Source organism: Thunnus albacares, chromosome 9 (assembly GCF_914725855.1).
Source record: "Thunnus albacares chromosome 9, fThuAlb1.1, whole genome shotgun sequence".
NCBI lineage: Eukaryota > Metazoa > Chordata > Actinopteri > Scombriformes > Scombridae > Thunnus > Thunnus albacares.
The window spans coordinates 82365-104707 of NC_058114.1; the positions used below are offsets into that span (position 1 = coordinate 82365).

The 22343-nt window shown below is 44.6% G+C and overlaps 1 protein-coding gene across 4 annotated transcripts; it reads left to right on the plus strand.

Annotated features, from left to right (window-relative positions):
- The first annotated feature begins 2633 nt into the window (after nucleotides 1-2633).
- On the plus strand, nucleotides 2634-21339 carry LOC122989035 (ELAV-like protein 1). Of its 4 annotated transcripts, XM_044361713.1 has the most exons (8): nucleotides 2637-2803; nucleotides 10515-10577; nucleotides 11112-11186; nucleotides 11309-11477; nucleotides 18946-19049; nucleotides 19554-19707; nucleotides 19789-20014; nucleotides 20302-21339. In XM_044361713.1, exons 2-8 carry the CDS (start codon nucleotides 10542-10544, stop codon nucleotides 20618-20620), a joined length of 1083 nt encoding a protein of 360 aa, XP_044217648.1. In that variant the 5' UTR covers nucleotides 2637-2803; nucleotides 10515-10541; the 3' UTR covers nucleotides 20621-21339. The 4 variants fall into 4 exon arrangements, with proteins under 4 accessions (XP_044217647.1, XP_044217646.1, XP_044217648.1 ...); XM_044361712.1 differs by having other exon boundaries at nucleotides 2634-2817; nucleotides 19554-20014; XM_044361711.1 differs by having other exon boundaries at nucleotides 2634-2803; nucleotides 19554-20014.
- Nucleotides 21340-22343: the final 1004 nt, after the last annotated feature.

Here is a 22343-nt window from a genome sequence, read left to right on the forward strand (position 1 = left end):
ACATTATTATTGGTTTCAGTTGAGCCATTAACACATGGTTGGACACTTCCTCAGTTACAGCTTGGCACTCTTTAGAAAATGCTTTATCCTCTCTGATTAGGATTCAGGATTTGCCTTTCTTTGCCATTAAACAAAAAACTGCAGAATTATGTATGGGTCCTATAATTTCCAATACACTAGCCATCTGCTGTTGTAGAGGAAAGCATTTATCTATTGATTGTAAATACCATGAACTATCGCCCATTTGGCACAATAATGCCGGGGGACTTCCCATGATGCACTGGGCTCCTCTCTCCTCTTTTCCATCTGTATGCATTTATGTAACATCAATGCATGTTACTAACTTGGCTTCTTCTCTGGTGTTTTTTGTATTTTCTCATCTCGTAGGAAACCTTGGGATGCAGGCCGAGCGGTCCTGTTGGTGTCCTTCCCCGGCTATTGCTGCTGTTATTGTTATTGTTATGATTGTTTTTACTCACAGCACATGCACTGCACTTAAAATGTATGGAGTACCTTGGGATGCACCCCTATCCCAACCCCCTTTGATAGCAGTAATTATTTCCAAGACTAAACTGGTAGCTTTGGTTTATAACAAACTATCTCCTTGTGACACCAAACTACTCCCAGTAACAAAAAGTTGGGAAAAAGATTTTCATTCCTTCAACCTTGATTGGAATTGGCCAACAGTCTGGAACATATTTTTCCTCATCTAAAAATCTTGCTCATCAGATAATTCACTATAAGTTTGTACATAAATTTTACTTAACACCAGAGCGCAGATATAGATTAAAACTGATGACTAGAATTTATCAATAAGACTGTTGAAACTATCACTGATAAAGTCCTCCTCAGCTGCACTGCTCTTTATCTTATTAGGTACAACCCAAACATTTTGTTATCTTTTCTGGAGAAACAAATAATAATTTGCCACCTCAACTGGTGCTAAGAAAACCATTATTCAAAATTGGTTTGAACCCACAATTATTATGAAGAGAACCTGGCTCACCTTTTCTTCTGATGTTTGTTTACTTGAAAAGTCCACTACCAGAATCAGTGGAGCTACAATTGATGCTGTGATCAACTGGTCTAAAGCTATTGAGATAATCCAGGCAATTAACTTAACCTAACCTTTAGCCTTGCCTTGACCTCATTTCCCTTAACGTAACCTTGTCCATTCAGTACTACGGGCTTTGTACATGTATGTGTATGTTTATATGTGTATATTTTTAATTAGCTTATATTGTGTTTACTCTGTTATTTTTGTGGTTGTTTTCTACCGTGAATCTGCTATCGAGGGCAGTTCTGGGTCTGAGGTGTTTTGTTTCTTTGTACATTTACATTGACACATTGTTTTTTATTCTATTTTGGGATCTTTTTGTGTGTCTATCTGTTGTTTGTGTTATCTTTGTCTACTGACGTGGGTAATTCATGGGAGGTTAATGTGTTACAGCTCAAGGGAAGTAATGGGTCACATCTGTTGGACAGATAGATTTGATTCCTAGTTTCACAGAGCATTTTTTGATATACTGATTTGGAATAACTATACTGTATATTGTAGCTGAATAGCCATGTTTATCAACACTTTTCAACATGCAAATGTGCTGCAGATGAGCTGATCTGCTGCTGAACATTGTTAACTGTTTGATGTACTCAACACAGCCACTTGTTATACTGTCTAAGGCTGGATATAACTGAAATATCCTGTCACCCTAACTCTCCCCCCTTTTTTCCTCTTATTTATATCATTAATTTATAGTTATTTTATTTATTTATCTTGTCTTTTTCATTTCTGACCCCTGAATGGAGTTCCCAATGAGCTTGGTGGTCTACAATCTTTTTTTTATTTCAATAAACATTTGATCACACACACAGAAAACAACACATGGTGACTCTTGACTTTCCTGCACACTAAGATTGTCTCTCACTTCCTCCCTTTTCAAACCCATCATATCAAGATGATGAACTATTGCACAATTATTGAATCCTTTCAGTTTTATACTTAACCTCAGCTATTGCATTTATCACTCCCGCTATAAAGCTCACCAACCTCTTCCTCTCTGCTCACATCTTCCTTTTATTTTCCTGGTCTATATTCACTGTCATTTGCCCTTTATTGTGACTAAGCTCCTTAGCCTGTTTTTCCTGTCTAGCCATCTTAACTGCCTCTGCATAAGAGACTTTTTCCTTCACTCTAATCTGTTGCACCTCCGCCTCTCTTCTCAACACTTCACAGCTCCAATAAGCAACACTGTGATTCCCTCATGCTGCCTGAAAGATGAAGCCCAGGTTTCAGTTGCTGTGATGCTTCCTTTGTGAAGTTTTTCAGCAGGAATTTCATCCGTTCATCAGGTTCATCTGCCGGGACACAGTGGATCCCACTAACATAATTAATAAAACATAATAAAATAAATACATACATACATAAAACATAATACAGTAAATCAAAAAAAAAAAACAACAGCAACAACAAAACAACAACAACATCAATAATAATAATAATGATAATAATAATAATAATGATCTGCTGGAGAAAATCATGTCATTTTAAGAAACATTTATTTGTTTTATTTTGTTGCACTGGGTGACTCCATCCGGCAGGTGGCGGTAAAGCTCCTCTAAGCCGCTAATAAACCAAGAGAAGAAGAAAAGCTGCAACGCGGTATTTCGCTCAGCGTGAGTTTGTTTCCTTTGTGTGGAGCAGAGAGCAGCAAACAGCTAATAGCTAATCTGCGGTTTATTAAACCGGTTTGTTAGCTTAGCATCAGCCAAACATCCGCCCGGTGAGCCGTTCATCACGTTACAGGTGAGAAGTTAAAGGTGAGAAGTCTGACGTTCAGTCTGTTAGCGGTTAGCTTCCGCCGTTAGCCGTCAGTATGCGCGGTGCTAACACGCGGCTAACGCTAGCTGTTCATTAGCTTAGTTTCATCACTTCATTCGTAATATGAGACCAATCAGCACTGAGCAGCGCTCACCTGTCCAGTCTCACGCGGGCTGTCCGCAGGATCCGGGTTTGTTCTGTTTCACATGGCCGGCTAATTAGGCTAATGGCTAACGGTGCTAACTTTTTATGTTGGTAAACGTCGTGTTTGAGATCGTTTAGACGCTTTGAGGTAATATTTTTTAATGAGTGAGCTATCTGACGCAGAGACATCAGGTGACGGCGTGCATGCGTGCAACATGCTCGTAAATGTCACTTGTTAAGTCTCTTTCCTGCTTAATTTTCCGACATACTTTGGTAGCAACGGGACAGTTTGTCTTAATACTGAACCTGCTGCTGAGTCAGAACATCAGGAGCTTTACTCGACAAGTTAAAGTCGCACTACAGGCAACAGAAAGCGTGGACGGCGAGGTGGAATAAGAGCGAGGCTCAAAAGAGTTTTCTGATGAACACAGAGGCCCTACTGATCGCTACATGCTCTGCCAAAGTGGCTGCAGACGTGTCCATCTGCAGCAGAGACACGTGTGTCCTGTTGCAGCAGAGAGAGAGACATGTGTGTCCTGTTGCAATAGAGAGACACATGTGTCCTGTTGCAATAGAGAGACACGTGTGTCCTGTTGCAGTAGAGAGAGACGTGTGTCCTGTTGCAGTAGAGAGAGACGTGTGTCCTGTTGCAGTAGAGAGACACGTGTGTCCTGTTGCAGTAGAGAGACACGTGTGTCCTGTTGCTGTAGAGAGAGACGTGTGTCCTGTTGCAATAGAGACGTGTGTCCTGTTGCAGTAGAGAGAGACGTGTGTCCTGTTGCAGTAGAGAGACGTGTGTCCTGTTGCAATAGAGAGAGACGTGTGTCCTGTTGCAGTAGAGAGAGACACGTGTGTCCTGTTGCAATAGAGAGAGACGTGTGTCCTGTTGCAATAGAGAGAGACGTGTGTCCTGTTGCAATAGAGAGAGACGTGTGTCCTGTTGCAATAGAGAGAGACGTGTGTCCTGTTGCAATAGAGACGTGTGTCCTGTTGCAGTAGAGAGACACGTCTGTCCTGTTGCAATAGAGAGAGACACGTGTCCTGTTGCAGTAGAGAGAGAGACGTGTGTCCTGTTGCAGTAGAGAGAGACGTGTGTCCTGTTGCAGTAGAGAGACACGTCTGTCCTGTTGCAATAGAGAGAGACACGTGTCCTGTTGCAGTAGAGAGAGAGACGTGTGTCCTGTTGCAATAGAGAGAGACGTGTGTCCTGTTGCAGTAGAGAGAGACGTGTGTCCTGTTGCAATAGAGAGAGACGTGTGTCCTGTTGCAGTAGAGAGAGACGTGTGTCCTGTTGCAGTAGAGAGAGACGTGTGTCCTGTTGCAGTAGAGAGAGACGTGTGTCCTGTTGCAGTAGAGAGAGACGTGTGTCCTGTTGCAATAGAGACGTGTGTCCTGTTGCAGTAGAGAGAGACGTGTGTCCTGTTGCAGTAGAGAGAGACGTGTGTCCTGTTGCAATAGAGAGAGACGTGTGTCCTGTTGCAATAGAGAGAGACGTGTGTCCTGTTGCAGTAGAGAGAGACGTGTGTCCTGTTGCAGTAGAGAGAGACGTGTGTCCTGTTGCAGTAGAGAGAGACGTGTGTCCTGTTGCAATAGAGACGTGTGTCCTGTTGCAATAGAGAAGTGTGTCCTGTTGCAGTAGAGAGAGACGTGTGTCCTGTTGCAATAGAGAGAGACGTGTGTCCTGTTGCAATAGAGACGTGTGTCCTGTTGCAATAGAGAAGTGTGTCCTGTTGCAGTAGAGAGACACGTGTGTCCTGTTGCAATAGAGAAGTGTGTCCTGTTGCAGTAGAGAGACACGTGTGTCCTGTTGCAGTAGAGACACGTGTGTCCTGTTGCAGTAGAGAGAGACGTGTGTCCTGTTGCAATAGAGACGTGTGTCCTGTTGCAATAGAGAAGTGTGTCCTGTTGCAATAGAGACGTGTGTCCTGTTGCAATAGAGAGACACGTGTGTCCTGTTGCAGTAGAGACACGTGTGTCCTGTTGCAGTAGAGAGAGACGTGTGTCCTGTTGCAGTAGAGACACGTGTGTCCTGTTGCAGCAGAGAGAGACATGTGTCCTGTTGCAGCAGAGAAAGACATGTGTCCTGTTGCAGCAGAGAAAGACATGTGTCCTGTTGCAGCAGAGAAAGACATGTGTCCTGTTGCAATAGAGAGAGACGTGTGTCCTGTTGCAGTAGAGAGAGACACGTGTGTCCTGTTGCAATAGACACGTGTGTCCTGTTGCAGTAGAGAGACACGTGTGTCCTGTTGCAGTAGAGAGACACGTGTGTCCTGTTGCAGTAGAGAGACACGTGTGTCCTGTTGCAATAGAGACGTGTGTCCTGTTGCAGTAGAGAGACACGTGTGTCCTGTTGCAGTAGAGAGACACGTGTGTCCTGTTGCAGCAGAGAGACACGTGTGTCTTGTTGCAGTAGAGAGACACGTGTGTCCTGTTGCAGTAGAGAGACACGTGTGTCCTGTTGCAGTAGAGAGAGACGTGTGTCATGTTGCAGTAGAGAGACACGTGTGTCCTGTTGCAGTAGAGAGACACGTGTGTCCTGTTGCAGTAGAGACACGTGTGTCCTGTTGCAGTAGAGAGACGTGTGTCCTGTTGCAGTAGAGAGAGACGTGTGTCCTGTTGCAATAGAGAAGTGTGTCCTGTTGCAATAGAGAGACACGTGTGTCCTGTTGCAATAGAGATGTGTGTCCTGTTGCAGTAGAGACACTTGTGTCCTGTTGCAGTAGAGACACGTGTGTCCTGTTGCAGCAGAGAGAGACATGTGTCCTGTTGCAATAGAGACATGTGTCCTGTTCCAATAGAGAGAGACGTGTGTCCTGTTGCAATAGAGACGTGTGTCCTGTTGCAGTAGAGACACGTGTGTCCTGTTGCAGTAGAGACACGTGTGTCCTGTTGCAGCAGAGAGAGACATGTGTCCTGTTGCAGTAGAGAGAGACGTGTGTCCTGTTGCAATAGAGACATGTGTCCTGTTGCAATAGAGACATGTGTCCTGTTGCAATAGAGAGACGTGTGTCCTGTTGCAGTAGAGACACGTGTGTCCTGTTGCAATAGAGACGTGTGTCCTGTTGCAATAGAGAGACACGTGTGTCCTGTTGCAGTAGAGACACGTGTGTCCTGTTGCAGTAGAGAGACATGTGTCCTGTTGCAATAGAGACGTGTGTCCTGTTGCAATAGAGACGTGTGTCCTGTTGCAATAGAGAGACACGTGTGTCCTGTTGCAGTAGAGACACATGTGTCCTGTTGCAGTAGAGAGACACGTGTGTCCTGTTGCAATAGAGACGTGTGTCCTGTTGCAGTAGAGAGAGACGTGTGTCCTGTTGCAGTAGAGAGAGACGTGTGTGCTGTTGCAATAGAGACGTGTGTCCTGTTGCAATAGAGACGTGTGTCCTGTTGCAGTAGAGAGAGACGTGTGTCCTGTTGCAATAGAGAGAGACGTGTGTCCTGTTGCAATAGAGAGAGACGTGTGTCCTGTTGCAATAGAGAAGTGTGTCCTGTTGCAGTAGAGAGAGACGTGTGTCCTGTTGCAATAGAGAGAGACGTGTGTCCTGTTGCAGTAGAGAGAGACGTGTGTCCTGTTGCAATAGAGAAGTGTGTCCTGTTGCAGTAGAGAGAGACGTGTGTCCTGTTGCAGTAGAGAGAGACGTGTGTCCTGTTGCAATAGAGACGTGTGTCCTGTTGCAATAGAGACGTGTGTCCTGTTGCAGTAGAGAGAGACGTGTGTCCTGTTGCAATAGAGAGAGACGTGTGTCCTGTTGCAGTAGAGAGAGACGTGTGTCCTGTTGCAATAGAGAAGTGTGTCCTGTTGCAGTAGAGAGAGACGTGTGTCCTGTTGCAATAGAGAGAGACGTGTGTCCTGTTGCAGTAGAGAGAGACGTGTGTCCTGTTGCAATAGAGAGAGACGTGTGTCCTGTTGCAATAGAGAGACACGTGTGTCCTGTTGCAGTAGAGACACGTGTGTCCTGTTGCAGTAGAGACACGTGTGTCCTGTTGCAGTAGAGAGAGACGTGTGTCCTGTTGCAATAGAGAAGTGTGTCCTGTTGCAGTAGAGAGAGACGTGTGTCCTGTTGCAGTAGAGAGAGACGTGTGTCCTGTTGCAATAGAGAAGTGTGTCCTGTTGCAGTAGAGAGACACGTGTGTCCTGTTGCAGTAGAGAGACACGTGTGTCCTGTTGCAATAGAGACGTGTGTCCTGTTGCAGTAGAGAGACACGTGTGTCCTGTTGCAATAGAGACGTGTGTCCTGTTGCAATAGAGACGTGTGTCCTGTTGCAATAGAGACGTGTGTCCTGTTGCAATAGAGAGACACGTGTGTCCTGTTGCAGTAGAGACACGTGTGTCCTGTTGCAGTAGAGAGAGACATGTGTCCTGTTGCAATAGAGACATGTGTCCTGTTGCAATAGAGAGACACGTGTGTCCTGTTGCAGTAGAGAGAGACGTGTGTCCTGTTGCAATAGAGACATGTGTCCTGTTGCAGTAGAGAGAGACACGTGTGTCCTGTTGCAATAGACACGTGTGTCCTGTTGCAGTAGAGAGACACGTGTGTCCTGTTGCAGTAGAGAGAGACGTGTGTCCTGTTGCAGTAGAGACACGTGTGTCCTGTTGCAGTAGAGAGAGACGTGTGTCCTGTTGCAATAGAGACATGTGTCCTGTTGCAATAGAGACATGTGTCCTGTTGCAATAGAGAGACGTGTGTCCTGTTGCAGTAGAGACACGTGTGTCCTGTTGCAATAGAGACGTGTGTCCTGTTGCAATAGAGAGACACGTGTGTCCTGTTGCAGTAGAGACACGTGTGTCCTGTTGCAGTAGAGAGACATGTGTCCTGTTGCAATAGAGACGTGTGTCCTGTTGCAATAGAGACGTGTGTCCTGTTGCAATAGAGAGACACGTGTGTCCTGTTGCAGTAGAGACACATGTGTCCTGTTGCAGTAGAGAGACACGTGTGTCCTGTTGCAGTAGAGAGAGACACGTGTGTCCTGTTGCAATAGAGACGTGTGTCCTGTTGCAGTAGAGAGAGACGTGTGTCCTGTTGCAGTAGAGAGAGACGTGTGTGCTGTTGCAATAGAGACGTGTGTCCTGTTGCAATAGAGACGTGTGTCCTGTTGCAATAGAGAAGTGTGTCCTGTTGCAGTAGAGAGAGACGTGTGTCCTGTTGCAATAGAGAGAGACGTGTGTCCTGTTGCAATAGAGAGACACGTGTGTCCTGTTGCAATAGAGAGAGACGTGTGTCCTGTTGCAGTAGAGAGACACGTGTGTCCTGTTGCAATAGAGAGACACGTGTGTCCTGTTGCAGTAGAGACACGTGTGTCCTGTTGCAGTAGAGACACGTGTGTCCTGTTGCAGTAGAGAGAGACGTGTGTCCTGTTGCAATAGAGAAGTGTGTCCTGTTGCAGTAGAGAGAGACGTGTGTCCTGTTGCAGTAGAGAGAGACGTGTGTCCTGTTGCAGTAGAGAGACACGTGTGTCCTGTTGCAATAGAGACGTGTGTCCTGTTGCAATAGAGACGTGTGTCCTGTTGCAATAGAGACGTGTGTCCTGTTGCAATAGAGAGACACGTGTGTCCTGTTGCAGTAGAGACACGTGTGTCCTGTTGCAGTAGAGAGAGACATGTGTCCTGTTGCAATAGAGACATGTGTCCTGTTGCAATAGAGAGACACGTGTGTCCTGTTGCAGTAGAGAGAGACATGTGTCCTGTTGCAGTAGAGAGAGACACGTGTGTCCTGTTGCAATAGACACGTGTGTCCTGTTGCAGTAGAGAGACACGTGTGTCCTGTTGCAGTAGAGAGACACGTGTGTCCTGTTGCAATAGAGACGTGTGTCCTGTTGCAGTAGAGAGACACGTGTGTCCTGTTGCAGTAGAGAGACGTGTGTCCTGTTGCAGTAGAGAGACGTGTGTCCTGTTGCAGTAGAGAGACACGTGTGTCCTGTTGCAGCAGAGAGACACGTGTGTCTTGTTGCAGTAGAGAGACACGTGTGTCCTGTTGCAGTAGAGACACGTGTGTCCTGTTGCAATAGAGACGTGTGTCCTGTTGCAGTAGAGAGAGACGTGTGTCCTGTTGCAATAGAGACGTGTGTCCTGTTGCAATAGAGAGACACGTGTGTCCTGTTGCAATAGAGAGACGTGTGTCCTGTTGTAGGAGAGATATGATGAGAGCAAAACTAAGCAGGACACTTAAATAAGCTCTTTTCACACCTGGACTGCGACCCAGAGGTTATCCAGAGGTTATCCAGAGGTTATCCAGAGGTCATCCAGAGGTCACCCAGAGGTTATCCAGAGGTCATCCTGCTGGGTGCTACATGTGTTAAAGGGCAACTCAGGAAAATGTCTGAACGTGATTGTGCTGCTGTTGTCCAGAGGTCATGTGACAGCTACTGATCACATGACCTCTGCTCTGCAGCAGGATGTTCAGGCTGTTCTGGACCCGACATCCCACCTAAAACCGCTGATCCGTCTTGTTCTAAATGATTATTGCTCTGACTTCTCTTGTTATGAAATGTCTTGAAAAAGTGATCAATAGCCACTTTCTGAATCACACAGTCATGTGATCAGATTTAATAAAATGATCAGATCAACCCACTCAGTCACCAACAATAGTTTGATAAACAGCTTGTTAAAATGACCTTTTATTTTGTAATCTCCAATATTATTCAGTTATTTTCCACAGAAAGTGAAGCGCTGCAGCAGGCAGAACAGAAACCAGCTCACGTCTCACATAAAGAAGTTCATTACATTTCTGTTGCCTTTCAGCTTCCTGCACTAAAGTTCATCTACTTTAATGTGTTACTGAGTAAATGCAGATGAAAGTGTGTTTATGTGTCTTTGTGTACATCTTTAAATATTGTATAAAAATGTAATATTTAATGTGCAAACAAAGAAATGAAATAAAACAATCAGTAGTTAAAATACTGAGAACAGAAGCAGACGTGACGTCTCGCTTGTTCCCAAAACACTTTGTTTCAGTTTATAACACAAATTAAATAATGAAATGATCATATTGTCTCTGTAATATTTGGTTACTTAATGTTTTCTGATAAAAGTTCATCAACACATCTGAAATCACAATAATTAACATAAATTAAAGAAATCTCAGCAATATTTGCAAGATCTTCAGTTTTGCTAAATCAGCAGCTGCTTGTGATTCAGATCAATGTTTGCGTTTCATGTCGTGGTAACTTTGGTCGTCGTGGTAACTTTGGTCGTCGTGGTAACTTTGGTCGTCGTGGTAACTTCAGATGCAGGAAGTGATTAACTGACTCTTCATTGGCAGAAGGTTTAGAAAGTTGTTGTTTTCCTCCATTTCCTGCAACTTTACTGCAATAAGAGCACAACAAACTCATCAAGCCATGTTATTGATCAAACACCAATCAGCTGTTTGATCAGGTGACAGCAGGTGTGTCCAATCATGGTCTGAGGTCATCGTTGTTACGTGATGACATCAGAGCGAGTCGGGATCAAATCTAACCGAGCCGTGATTGATTCTGACTCATCGCCAACAAAGCTGATCTGCTGAATATCTGATCACCGATCAATCGTTAACGGTCAGCTGTGATTTTATTTCAGACGCAGTAAACCAGCTGACTCGTATCCATGGCGCTCAGACGAGGTCACATCAGGTACCTGAAGGTGAGTCGATCAGAACCAACCTGCACCTGTGAGGATGTTCTACATAACACGTGTGTGTGTTGTATGTAACGTGTGTGTTGTATGTAACGTGTGTGTGTGTTGTAACGTGTGTGTGTTGTATGTTATGTGTGTGTGTTGTAACGTGTGTGTGTTGTATGTAACGTGTGTGTGTTGTGTGTAACGTGTGTGTGTTGTATGTAACACGTGTGTGTGTGTTGTATGTAACGTGTGTGTGTTGTATGTTATGTGTGTGTGTTGTATGTAACGTGTGTGTGTTGTGTGTAACGTGTGTGTGTTGTGTGTAACGTGTGTGTTTCTGTGTGTAACGTGTGTGTTGTATGTAACGTGTGTGTGTTGTGTGTAACGTGTGTGTGTTGTATGTAACGTGTGTGTGTGTTGTATGTAACGTGTGTGTGTTGTATGTTATGTGTGTGTGTTGTAACGTGTGTGTGTTGTATGTAACGTGTGTGTGTTGTATGTTATGTGTGTGTGTTGTAACGTGTGTGTGTTGTATGTAACGTGTGTGTGTTTCAGGTGTGTGAGGTTCAGGCGTCTCAGAGTGATGTCAGAGACGGTCAGCATGCTGCCAAAGGAGCCTCCACTGGAAAGGTGAGCACTACCATCTGATGGGCTGAAGCTCTCTGTGTATATTTTATATTTGTTGCAATGCATTGTGGGAGCTGCAGGTGTGTTGAGGGTGATGTCATAAAGGTGAGTGCGTGTGATTGCAGGAGCTGTACGATAACGGCTACAGCGAGCAGATGATGGAGGACGAGGACGCCAGAACCAACCTGATCGTGAACTACCTGCCGCAGAGCATGAGCCAGGACGAGCTGCGCAGCCTGTTCAGCAGCGTCGGCGACGTCGAGTCCGCCAAGCTCATCCGGGACAAAGTGGCAGGTAACTCCCCCACAGTACTGCTACACTACACCTGAACGCTGCAGGTGCTGTAACCCCACAGTGAGCCTTTATTTACTGAGACCTGTTCTAGTCCATCAAAGTAAAACCACTGCAGGTAGATGTGATGTCACAGTGATGTCATGACTCAGAGAAACAAGAGGGAAGATAGTCATCATCTGCTCACCTGTACCTGTAGAGTCACTTCCCTCTCACCTGTACCTGTAGAATCACTTCCTGCTCACCTGTACCTGTAGAGTCACTCCCTCCCTCTCACCTGTACCTGTAGAGTCACTCCCTCCCTCTCACCTGTACCTGTAGAATCACTTCCTGCTCACCTGTACCTGTAGAGTCACTTCCCGCTCATCTGTACCTGTAGAGTCACTTCCTGCTCACCTGTACCTGTAGAGTCACTTCCCGCTCACCTGTACCTGTAGAGTCACTCCCTCCCGCTCACCTGTACCTGTAGAGTCACTCCCTCCCGCTCACCTGTACCTGTAGAGTCACTTCCCGCTCACCTGTACCTGTAGAGTCACTCCCTCCCTCTCACCTGTACCTGTAGAGTCACTTCCTGCTCACCTGTACCTGTAGAGTCACTCCCTCCCTCTCACCTGTACCTGTAGAGTCACTTCCCGCTCACCTGTACCTGTAGAGTCACTCCCTCCCTCTCACCTGTACCTGTAGAGTCACTTCCTCCCTCTCACCTGTACCTGTAGAATCACTTCCTGCTCACCTGTACCTGTAGAGTCACTCCCTCCCTCTCACCTGTACCTGTAGAGTCACTCCCTCCCGCTCACCTGTACCTGTAGAGTCACTTCCTGCTCACCTGTACCTGTAGAGTCACTCCCTCCCTCTCACCTGTACCTGTAGAGTCACTTCCCGCTCACCTGTACCTGTAGAGTCACTCCCTCCCTCTCACCTGTACCTGTAGAGTCACTTCCCTCTCACCTGTACCTGTAGAGTCACTTCCCTCTCACCTGTACCTGTAGAGTCACTTCCCTCTCACCTGTACCTGTAGAGTCACTCCCTCCCGCTCACCTGTACCTGTAGAGTCACTTCCCTCTCACCTGTACCTGTAGAGTCACTCCCTCCCTCTCACCTGTACCTGTAGAGTCACTCCCTCCCTCTCACCTGTACCTGTAGAGTCACTTCCTCCCTCTCACCTGTACCTGTAGAGTCACTTCCCGCTCACCTGTACCTGTAGAGTCACTCCCTCCCTCTCACCTGTACCTGTAGAGTCACTTCCTCCCTCTCACCTGTACCTGTAGAATCACTTCCTCCCTCTCACCTGTACCTGTAGAGTCACTCCCTCCCTCTCACCTGTACCTGTAGAGTCACTTCCCGCTCACCTGTACCTGTAGAGTCACTCCTTCCCTCTCACCTGTACCTGTAGAGTCACTTCCCTCTCACCTGTACCTGTAGAGTCACTTCCCTCTCACCTGTACCTGTAGAGTCACTCCCTCCCTCTCACCTGTACCTGTAGAGTCACTCCCTCCCTCTCACCTGTACCTGTAGAGTCACTTCCCTCTCACCTGTACCTGTAGAGTCACTCCCTCCCTCCTGTACCTGTAGAGTCACTCCCTCCCTCTCACCTGTACCTGTAGAGTCACTCCCTCCCTCTCACCTGTACCTGTAGAGTCACTTCCCTCTCACCTGTACCTGTAGAGTCACTTCCTGCTCACCTGTACCTGTAGAGTCACTCCCTCCCTCTCACCTGTACCTGTAGAGTCACTTCCCGCTCACCTGTACCTGTAGAGTCACTCCCTCCCGCTCACCTGTACCTGTAGAGTCACTCCCTCCCGCTCACCTGTACCTGTAGAGTCACTCCCTCCCTCTCACCTGTACCTGTAGAGTCACTCCCTCCCGCTCACCTGTACCTGTAGAGTCACTCCCTCCCTCTCACCTGTACCTGTAGAGTCACTCCCTCCCTCTCACCTGTACCTGTAGAGTCACTTCCCGCTCACCTGTACCTGTAGAGTCACTCCCTCCCTCTCACCTGTACCTGTAGAGTCACTTCCCTCTCACCTGTACCTGTAGAATCACTTCCCGCTCACCTGTACCTGTAGAATCACTTCCTGCTCACCTGTACCTGTAGAGTCACTTCCCTCTCACCTGTACCTGTAGAGTCACAGATAATGAGGTTATAAGCAGCAGTATTGTAGTACTACTGTGTCTGGTTAGTGGTAAAGCTTCTAAGGGTTGTTAGTACAAATACTACAGTACTACTGAGGTGTATGACCAGAACTACTACAAGGCTCCTGATACAGTATATTAATACTGCAAGTGAAAGGTACTGAGTACACACCTGTAGTATATGATGACAACTGAACTTACTTTCCAGTAGTAGTAATCCCAGCTGCAGTAGTTGTATTAATAGCAGTACTGTCTGTAGTACCAGTTGTATTAATAGCAGTACTGTCTGTAGTACCAGTTGTATTATCAGCAGTATTTTCTGTGTACTTTCTCTCAGCAGCTGTTTTTTTTTTTGTTTTGTTTTTTTTGTTTTTTTTTTAAATGTTTCAGGTGTTTTCTGGTCAGCTGGTTTTTGGTTTCCATTTGTATTTTGTTTTTTTAAATGCAGTCTGGTGCTTTTGTTTTTGTTTTTAAAGGACGATTCTGTGATTTTAGTTATTTTATTAATGTGGAACATTTGAATCTTTTTGTTTTCTGCACTGCTGTTGTGACATGTTTGTATTTTTTACACCAGGTTTAATGACATCAGTCTGTGGAAGTGTTATACAGGTATCGCATGTCGGGGCTGGGCGATGTGGACCAATCACTTTAAATATCATTCATTATTATTATTCTGCAAAGTCAGCTGAAACTGTTTACAGATAAAATTAGTCTCTTTTTGGATTAATTGACGAATCAGAAACATTTCATCACGTAGACGATTATAAATCCTCCCTGCTGATTGGTCTACAGCCTGTTAACAGATATTAAAGGACGAGTAACTCAGGTGAACACTAGGGATGCACATTTTTAACCATTTACTTAATCAATAGTGGGCTGCATTAACATTTGATTATTGATTAATCATTAGTTATTGGAGTTATGGACGTGACCAATGTTTGATGCAAACTCAGAATACTTTAGGACTTTAAAGAACAGACTAAGTTTACACCAAGTTACTTGAAATATACATTAAATAACATAAAATAAGGAGCTCCTGTCTGTCGCCGTTCAACGATTGGACAACAAAATCAACAAAAAGTATTAAATAGCTAACAGCTGCACAGCGTCCAGTTTATTAGAGAACATAAATTAAATTAGATTATAATTAAAATCGCTGCAGCCTTCAACAGTAAATAACTTGTAACATCATTGAACAAATATAAATCTGCAGTAGAGTTACGCTGCACGTCCCTCGTCTTCAGCCTTTTAATCGATTCAACCATTAACACAATTAATCAATAACTGATTAATGATTGACATCCCTAGTGAACACTGAACAGGTGTTTCTGTTCAGACTTAACATCAAAGTTTCTCTCCTGTGACGACATCAGACTTTAAAATAGAACCACAGATATTAGCTGTGTCTGAAATCACTCTTTGTACTATATAACGAAACAAGTAGTGTCCACGTTCACTACTTTCTGCTATAAGTCCCACAATGCAATGCTCCACATTTTAAAGATGTGAAAACTACCGTCGCACGACTCTACAGCCGATGGTGACGACGAGTTGGTGTCGGAAATCTGGATTTGCTCCTGTTGAGTAAACGGTTTAGTGTCTGTTATAGAGGGAGGAGTGATTCAGGACACAGCCTATATTACCCACAATGCACCTGGAGAGATTGTGGTGTGTGATGCTAGTAGCGGCTAATGCTAACCTCCAGCAGACATGAGGAGGTCTCACTTCTTTCTAACTCCAAAACCCCAAATTTTATTAGTGTTCAGCCCCAACCCATGCTGTGACATCATCAGCTCCCTCTTTACACGGAGAACACCTGGAAACACCTGGAAACACCTGGAAACACCTGCTGAGGTTCAAACACCTGCAGGTCACCTTTAATGTTCAGTCTGAACAGAAGAACCAGTTTGAGTGTTTGTTGTTTTAAGATGTGAAAAACAGTGAACATGTCCTTTAAAGGGAGCGAGACGCCCAGCCCCAGACCAACTGTTTGAGTTTTATATTTAACTGAGTTTAATAAGGATGTACAAATGTTTGAAATGCTGTTTTCACCTGTTTTATTTTATTTTTCAGTAAATCTGTAATAATGAATGTATGAAGATGGAGACTTGTAGTTCTGAACGAGACCAGAAAGCTGTCGGATGTTTCAGTTTCAGCTCTGAATGTTTGCTCAGAGTGAGCACTCCTGTCAGAAATGTTTATATTCCGTCCTCGTGTTTAGAGCGACACCATGTGACTAACAGGTGTATCAGACCTCAAACTCTGCTGCGGCGCTCTGTGATTGGTTATTTTAAGGCCTGTTCAGATCAATGATTCACAGCGACAATCCGACATCTGGGCCGTTCACATCAAAGCAATGAAACCGTTTCCATAGCAACAATGCATCGACATACCCCACTACCTCTGTAAGACATGGATGACAGAGGCAGTGACTTGCTAGCAGTGTTCACAGTAACACAAACCAACGATCTGGAGACAGTTCCTACGATGTAAAGAGTCGGTCGTTCGCCTATTTCCTGAGCAGTCTCGTTGTCTGGAGGAGTCTTTGAGGCCATTAACACCAACTTCAGGGACTCCTCTTCATCTGGAGAGACTGATGTTAACGCTCCGCCTCTCGGCAACAGGTGAGAAACATTGTCATGTTGGCCTGTAGTCAGATACTTAAACTCAAATAACAGTTGAGTAAAGCGAGCTCCAGATAGAACAACACAAAGGATTATCTGTTGGCTCATATGTGGAGGCCAGTCATGAAGATTTACCCTTTTCTGTGTGACAGTTTTAAGAGTCTTGGCTGCCTGATCCGCATCAGTCTCTCCACTGTTGCTGACACCGTCCCGAATCTACAGAGCGCTAAAAGATGACCACTTAAAGGCAAGTTCTGTCCATTTTAAATGTATTCATTATATTTTATGTTCATTTATTTCTATTTATTTATTTATTTAAATTTTGGTCTCTCCTTGTAGTCTGGTAGCTTCCTCTAGCTGGAGCTCGAACTCAATGTTCTCATGGATCTGATTTATCTTCTGCTCAAAGATTTTACAGAATAATCCGATCTTGTGGTTTTTGTGCCTACTGCACTGAGGACCTCATCTTCCTGCTTTTCCATTTCACTCCTCTGTTTCTTCTTGGCTGGAATGACATTAAACTGGGTGCTGCTTCCCACTCCGTCCCCTTCACTCCTCCACCTCCTGCTCCTCCTCCTGCTCCTCCTCCTGCTCCTCCTCCTGCTCCTCCTCCTGCTCCTCCTCCTGCTCCTCCTCCTGCTCCTCATTCTCCTTCTCTGCTTCATCATCTCGTAAACAACAAACATAATTAATGCATATTCCCTATCATTTCATTTGGACTCTCTATTTTTCAGTGCCCCAACGGTCAGATGAGTGGAAAAAGTGTTGAAGGGATTCCAGGAGCAGTGGCAATTCCCATAATGCCTTGGAGCTTTGGATGGACACACACCATCATACCTTCACCCTCCTCTGGCTCAACATACTAAACTACAAGCACAGCGTCTCCACCGTATGATGATGTAGGATACGCCGTAGTTGTGGATGAGGCGTTCCCACTGAAAGAATACGTGCTGATACGCTTCCCCTGGAGAGAAACAGCTACAAGTACAGGCTGTCAAGGACACACAGGGTGGTGAAAACGCTGTTGACATACTGTCAAACAGCTGCCGTGTCTTCCTGACACACATCCACCTGCCGCCGGAGACTGCAGACAACTCAACTTCCTGCATGTCGGCACATGGCCTTTCAGTGTATTACAGTTATCACAGTGTAATAACCAGGGCTGTAGTCAACCAAAGAAAATGTTGGTCCACTGAAATCGTACATAATCTTCAACTAATCAATTAGTCGTGGGGGGGGTTGACGTAACGGGACAGAGTGTGCAGTGAACTCAGCAGTCACACATTTCTCCGTTCTCTATTCCTCTGTTTAGCGTCATCAGGTTATGCTAACCCATTGTTGCTAACTTTGGAGCTAACCCTCTCCGCAGTTGGAGAAACAACAGACGTGACTTTTTAGCATTTATTAACTGACACACTGTCGTCTGTACTTTACATTTACTGCCAGACTGACAACTTCCTGCTAACTTTTTCCTCTGCTCTGCTCACATCCATCGTCACCGCTCGCTCTTTCCCGCCGCTCGCTACACAAACGTACTACGCAATTCCTGTTCCTTTACGGAGTTACGCTACCGATGGTTTCCTAGGCAACGACACAGAGGATGACTGCACAGAGACTCCCAAACGCTATTGATTTCTGAATGAATGGATATTTGGCGTTATTTTTGGCATTAAAAGATATTTTTTGGCCTGGCGGGGGTTCTCGTTATCATTATAACAGAAACACAGTCAGACCCAGCAGGACCCAGATCCATCAGGTTGGGCGAGTTCAAAGTTCTGAAAACAACGGGGGTGTTTTGAATACACAAGTAATTTGTTAGCCTGTTTCTCCCGTTGCAGGAAATAATGGATTAATCCTGGAAAGCTGCTCTAGCAGCACTTTTCTCCTCATGAAAGTAACACGACGATTATTCGACCAGTGAGAATCTGGTTGGACGAGAACATATTGACCGATTAATGGACCAGTCGACCAGCAGACTGCAGCCCATAATAATAACAGAAACATACAGAGTAGAGAACTAGAAACACCAGTTTCATTCATTCCACTACTCATACCTGACAAATGGATTTACAGGAGCAAGTTAATAACTACTCAGCATTAACATTACATAACTGCTCATGGTGATGGTTTGTCAAAGGTTCTGGTAACGTTAAGGTTAGGTTAGACAAACGTTATTCCCATGAATGCTACAACTTATTGGTCACCATTATGGTGTAACCACTAATGATAATTATCAGCTGAAGTAGTTAGAAGCTATAATCACAAGCTACATTACTATTAGCAGATTAAATGTTACAGCTGTTTGGCTGGTGTTTAGTCTGTTAGCTAACTAAACTCACAACATTAGCTTAACGTAAATGAAAAAGAACAAGACGTATGTTACCGGACTCACCCAGGGTTAGGGTCGCAATCGAGCAATTATTCTAAAACCGTTTGGTGTCGTTGTGAATCATTGATCTGAACCTTTAAATGTCACAGAGTCGACTGAAGCGAAGGGACGTCTCACTCTGAGGAATTATTCAGGGTCTAAATAAACAGTTTTCTGGGTTTTTTCAGAAGAATTCAGTGTTGATGTTTTTCTAAAACTTGGAGTTTTCTTCACGTTTGTTTTAAGTTTGTGACTTATGTGTATTTGAATCTCCAGAATGTGTGGCGGCTGTAACACACAGTTATTTTGTTATTTTATTTTGTTGTTTTCCTTTGTGTTTCTCTAGGCCACAGTTTAGGTTACGGCTTTGTTAACTTTGTTAACCCTAATGATGCAGAGAGGGCTATCAGTACCCTCAATGGCCTGAGGCTACAGTCTAAAACTATCAAGGTAATGTGCCAAAGGTGCTCTTTGATTTTCCTGTCTCACCTGATAGATGTGTTATGTTCTCCAAGTAGCCCTGGGCAGTAGGGGGCGCTCTCTCCTGCTAACTGTCTGACGGATCCAGGTATTTTTCTCATTCTGCTGTCATGTTTGTTTTTTTTAACTCGGCACATGTCCACACTGAATCTGTGACTTTGTTCAGCTCAGTGCGACAGTCTGCCGAACCTTTATTTTCATAAATTGATGCATTTATTTTTACAAACTGCCCAATGAGCCTGTTTGATGCTTTTTTTGTCTTTTTGTTTATTTTATTTGTGACAAATCTGGATAACTGTTGTTTTTAAGACATTTTTTTCCATCGAATATTTCAAGAAATCTTCAAAGTATTTCTGGATTTTTTTACTGAATTTAAACTGTATTTTTGTTTTAAATTGAGATGTTTGTTTCTGTTCATTTGAGTTCAGTATGTTTGTGTGATCGTGAGCTGAAACACTTCCTGTCCTCTCACAGGTGTCGTTTGCACGGCCAAGCTCAGATATGATCAAAGATGCAAATCTGTACATCAGCGGGCTGCCGAGGACGCTGAGTCAGCAGGACCTGGAGGACATGTTCGCTCGCTTCGGACACATCATCAACTCCAGAGTGCTGGTGGACCAGGCCTCCGGTAAACACACCGACCAATCACAGCCCTGCGATTCTCACACGTTGTCCCCTCCCCTTTTAACCATCCTCATTGACTGTTCAGGTCTGTCCCGGGGCGTGGCCTTCATCCGGTTTGACAAGAGGGCCGAGGCGGAAGACGCCGTCAAACACCTCAACGGGCACACGCCTCCCGGCAGCTCTGAGCCAATCACAGTCAAGTTTGCGGCCAATCCCAATCAGGCCAGGAACTCTCAGATGATGTCACAGGTCTACCATGGCCAATCACGGCGCTTTGGAGGACCTGTCCATCACCAGGCCCAAAGGTTCAGGTACGCGCCGCCGTCCGTCTCTGACCACTTCCTGTTTACTGTAACTGCAGCGTTTCACAGCTGTCATGTGATCGTCTGTAAGAAGTAATCAGATCGCTCATAAAACCTTTAGAAATCAGGTTACATGTCTAAGACCACAGTAATCAGATTACTGACAGTAATCTGATTACTGAAAGCTGACTGACCTGCGGTCAGGTTGCAGGTAATCAGATTACAGCTCAGAGTTTCAAGCAGCGAATCATGACACTAGTGTTGTTTTTAATCATACTTCCTGTTTCATCATCCAGATTCTCTCCAATGAGCGTTGACCACATGGGCGGAGGGGGCGGAGTCTCAGGGAGCTCGTCCGCCGGTTGGTGCATCTTCATCTACAATCTGGGCCAGGACGCCGACGAAGCCATTCTCTGGCAGATGTTCGGGCCGTTCGGCGCCGTCGTCAACGTGAAAGTGATCCGAGACTTCAACACCAACAAGTGCAAAGGCTTCGGCTTCGTTACCATGACGAACTACGAGGAGGCTGCCATGGCGATTCACAGCCTGAACGGGTACCGCCTGGGGGACAAAGTCCTGCAGGTGTCCTTCAAGACCAGCAAGGGACACAAGTAGAGAGTTGAAACGAGGGAGGGGGGAAATGAACAAATAAGTCTTTTTTTTTTTTTTTTTTTTTTTTTCCACCAACCGTCAGCGGAAGTTGTCAGTTTGACGTTTTTTGGCAGTTTTCAACAGTTTTCAACAGTTTTTCAGCAGTTTTCGACAGTTTCCAGCAGGTGTTTATGTCGGTCCGTTACTGTTTTTCTGAGCATGCTCAGTTGGTTTCAGGCTGTTTGGCTGAATGTTTGCAATTTCCATCCAAGATGGCAGCCTGTGATCAGCAGGATGATTGACAGGTCAGCTGACGGTTACTATATAACCTCAGTTCCGTCAGCTGTCAGGGTCAAAGGTCACTGTCACATCATTAAGTGTTCAGTTTGAGTAGGATCGTTTTATTTTGGAAATATTAAAGTCAAACAGACAATGAAAATATATAAAATCAATAATTCTTAAAGGTTCGTATTGATTTAGTGATTGCATGTAGCAGAATCCAACAATCAGTTCGTCTCAAACATGTTTTTCTTTCAATATTTGCAAAAAGAATCCTGTGATGCATCACAGTGATTGGTAGCACTGTGGGCCAATCAGCATGCAGGAGGTGGGGCTCCAGTGTCTGAATTGATTTCCTGTTTGAACAAAAAGTGAAGTTATTTTATGTGTAATTTTCTCTCTGTGCTGTTTTACTTTGTGTCGCAGCTTTACAGCGAAGTTAGAATAAATCTGTTTAAGCTGAACTGACGTGTTTGTTTGTGTTTTCTGAAGAACAGCTGATGTTTCAGTGCATCAGCTGTTCTCTGTGGTCTTAACTCAGGTATCATGATACTAATAGATACTTCCAGTAGGACAACAACCTCCTCAAAAACCCAAACTGATTTAATTTTTAGTAACAAACCTGAGAGAATTACTGGACTGTCAGATGATAACATGACCTTTATGTCCAGGAAACTTATTTACCATAATAACAAAGAAGTAAACATGATCTTTAGGAGGAACTCAAACAAATGGATGAAAATCTAGAGACTTCGTTGTTCAGACACAATAAATAACATTAAGGAAAATTTTGTTAAAAGTATTGGAAGTAGAGCAAAGTGATCAGCTTTGACATCTGGTTTAAGTCGAGACAGACGAGCTCGATGTTCGATATAAAGTCGTAAAGGAATTGAGGAGGACCAAGACATATTTTTTTAAATATCGTATAAATATCATAAATGAAGCCAAAGGAGGAAAACCATTAACCAACTGACAAAGACTAAAGGCCCAGTGATAGAAGCACTGGACATATGTGGAACTTTAACTCAGATAACCTAACGAACCCTGAACCTGCTGCATTTAACAACTGTTTCCTCAACTTACTGAACTTTGCTCCTCGTTTTGGAACCAAAACTAAGGAGATGCTCTGAAGCTAAAGACATTTATGAATACGACTCCTCTTTTTAAAAAACAGTAAAGAGGTTCTTTTGGCACTTCTCACCGATCTGGTTCATCTTTCCATAAGGCATCAACATTCCCAAAAACCTGGAAACCTGCAGTTGTGACGCCCGTTTACAAAGCTGGTTAACCAGCAGATGTAAACTAAAGGCCCTGTAGCTTTCTGCCAACACAGGACATGTCTCACTTCACTCAATGCAATCTAGTTTTAGAAAGCATTAATCAACTGAGACCGCCAACTGTAATCTCACAGAGTCAAAGCTTGACAGGTGTGGAGTTGTAGGAGAAGTATTCTTAGATTTACATGTGA

Bases quoted from the DNA above. Each gene is read 5' to 3' on its own strand.
- LOC122989035 (XM_044361712.1), top strand. From the start codon at position 10,542: ATGGCGCTCAGACGAGGTCACATCAGGTACCTGAAG. The intron at 11,478-18,945 runs GTAACTCCCCCA...GTGTTTCTCTAG, and splicing joins CATCCGGGACAAAGTGGCAG to GCCACAGTTTAGGTTACGGC. The intron at 20,015-20,301 runs GTACGCGCCGCC...TTCATCATCCAG, and splicing joins CACCAGGCCCAAAGGTTCAG to ATTCTCTCCAATGAGCGTTG.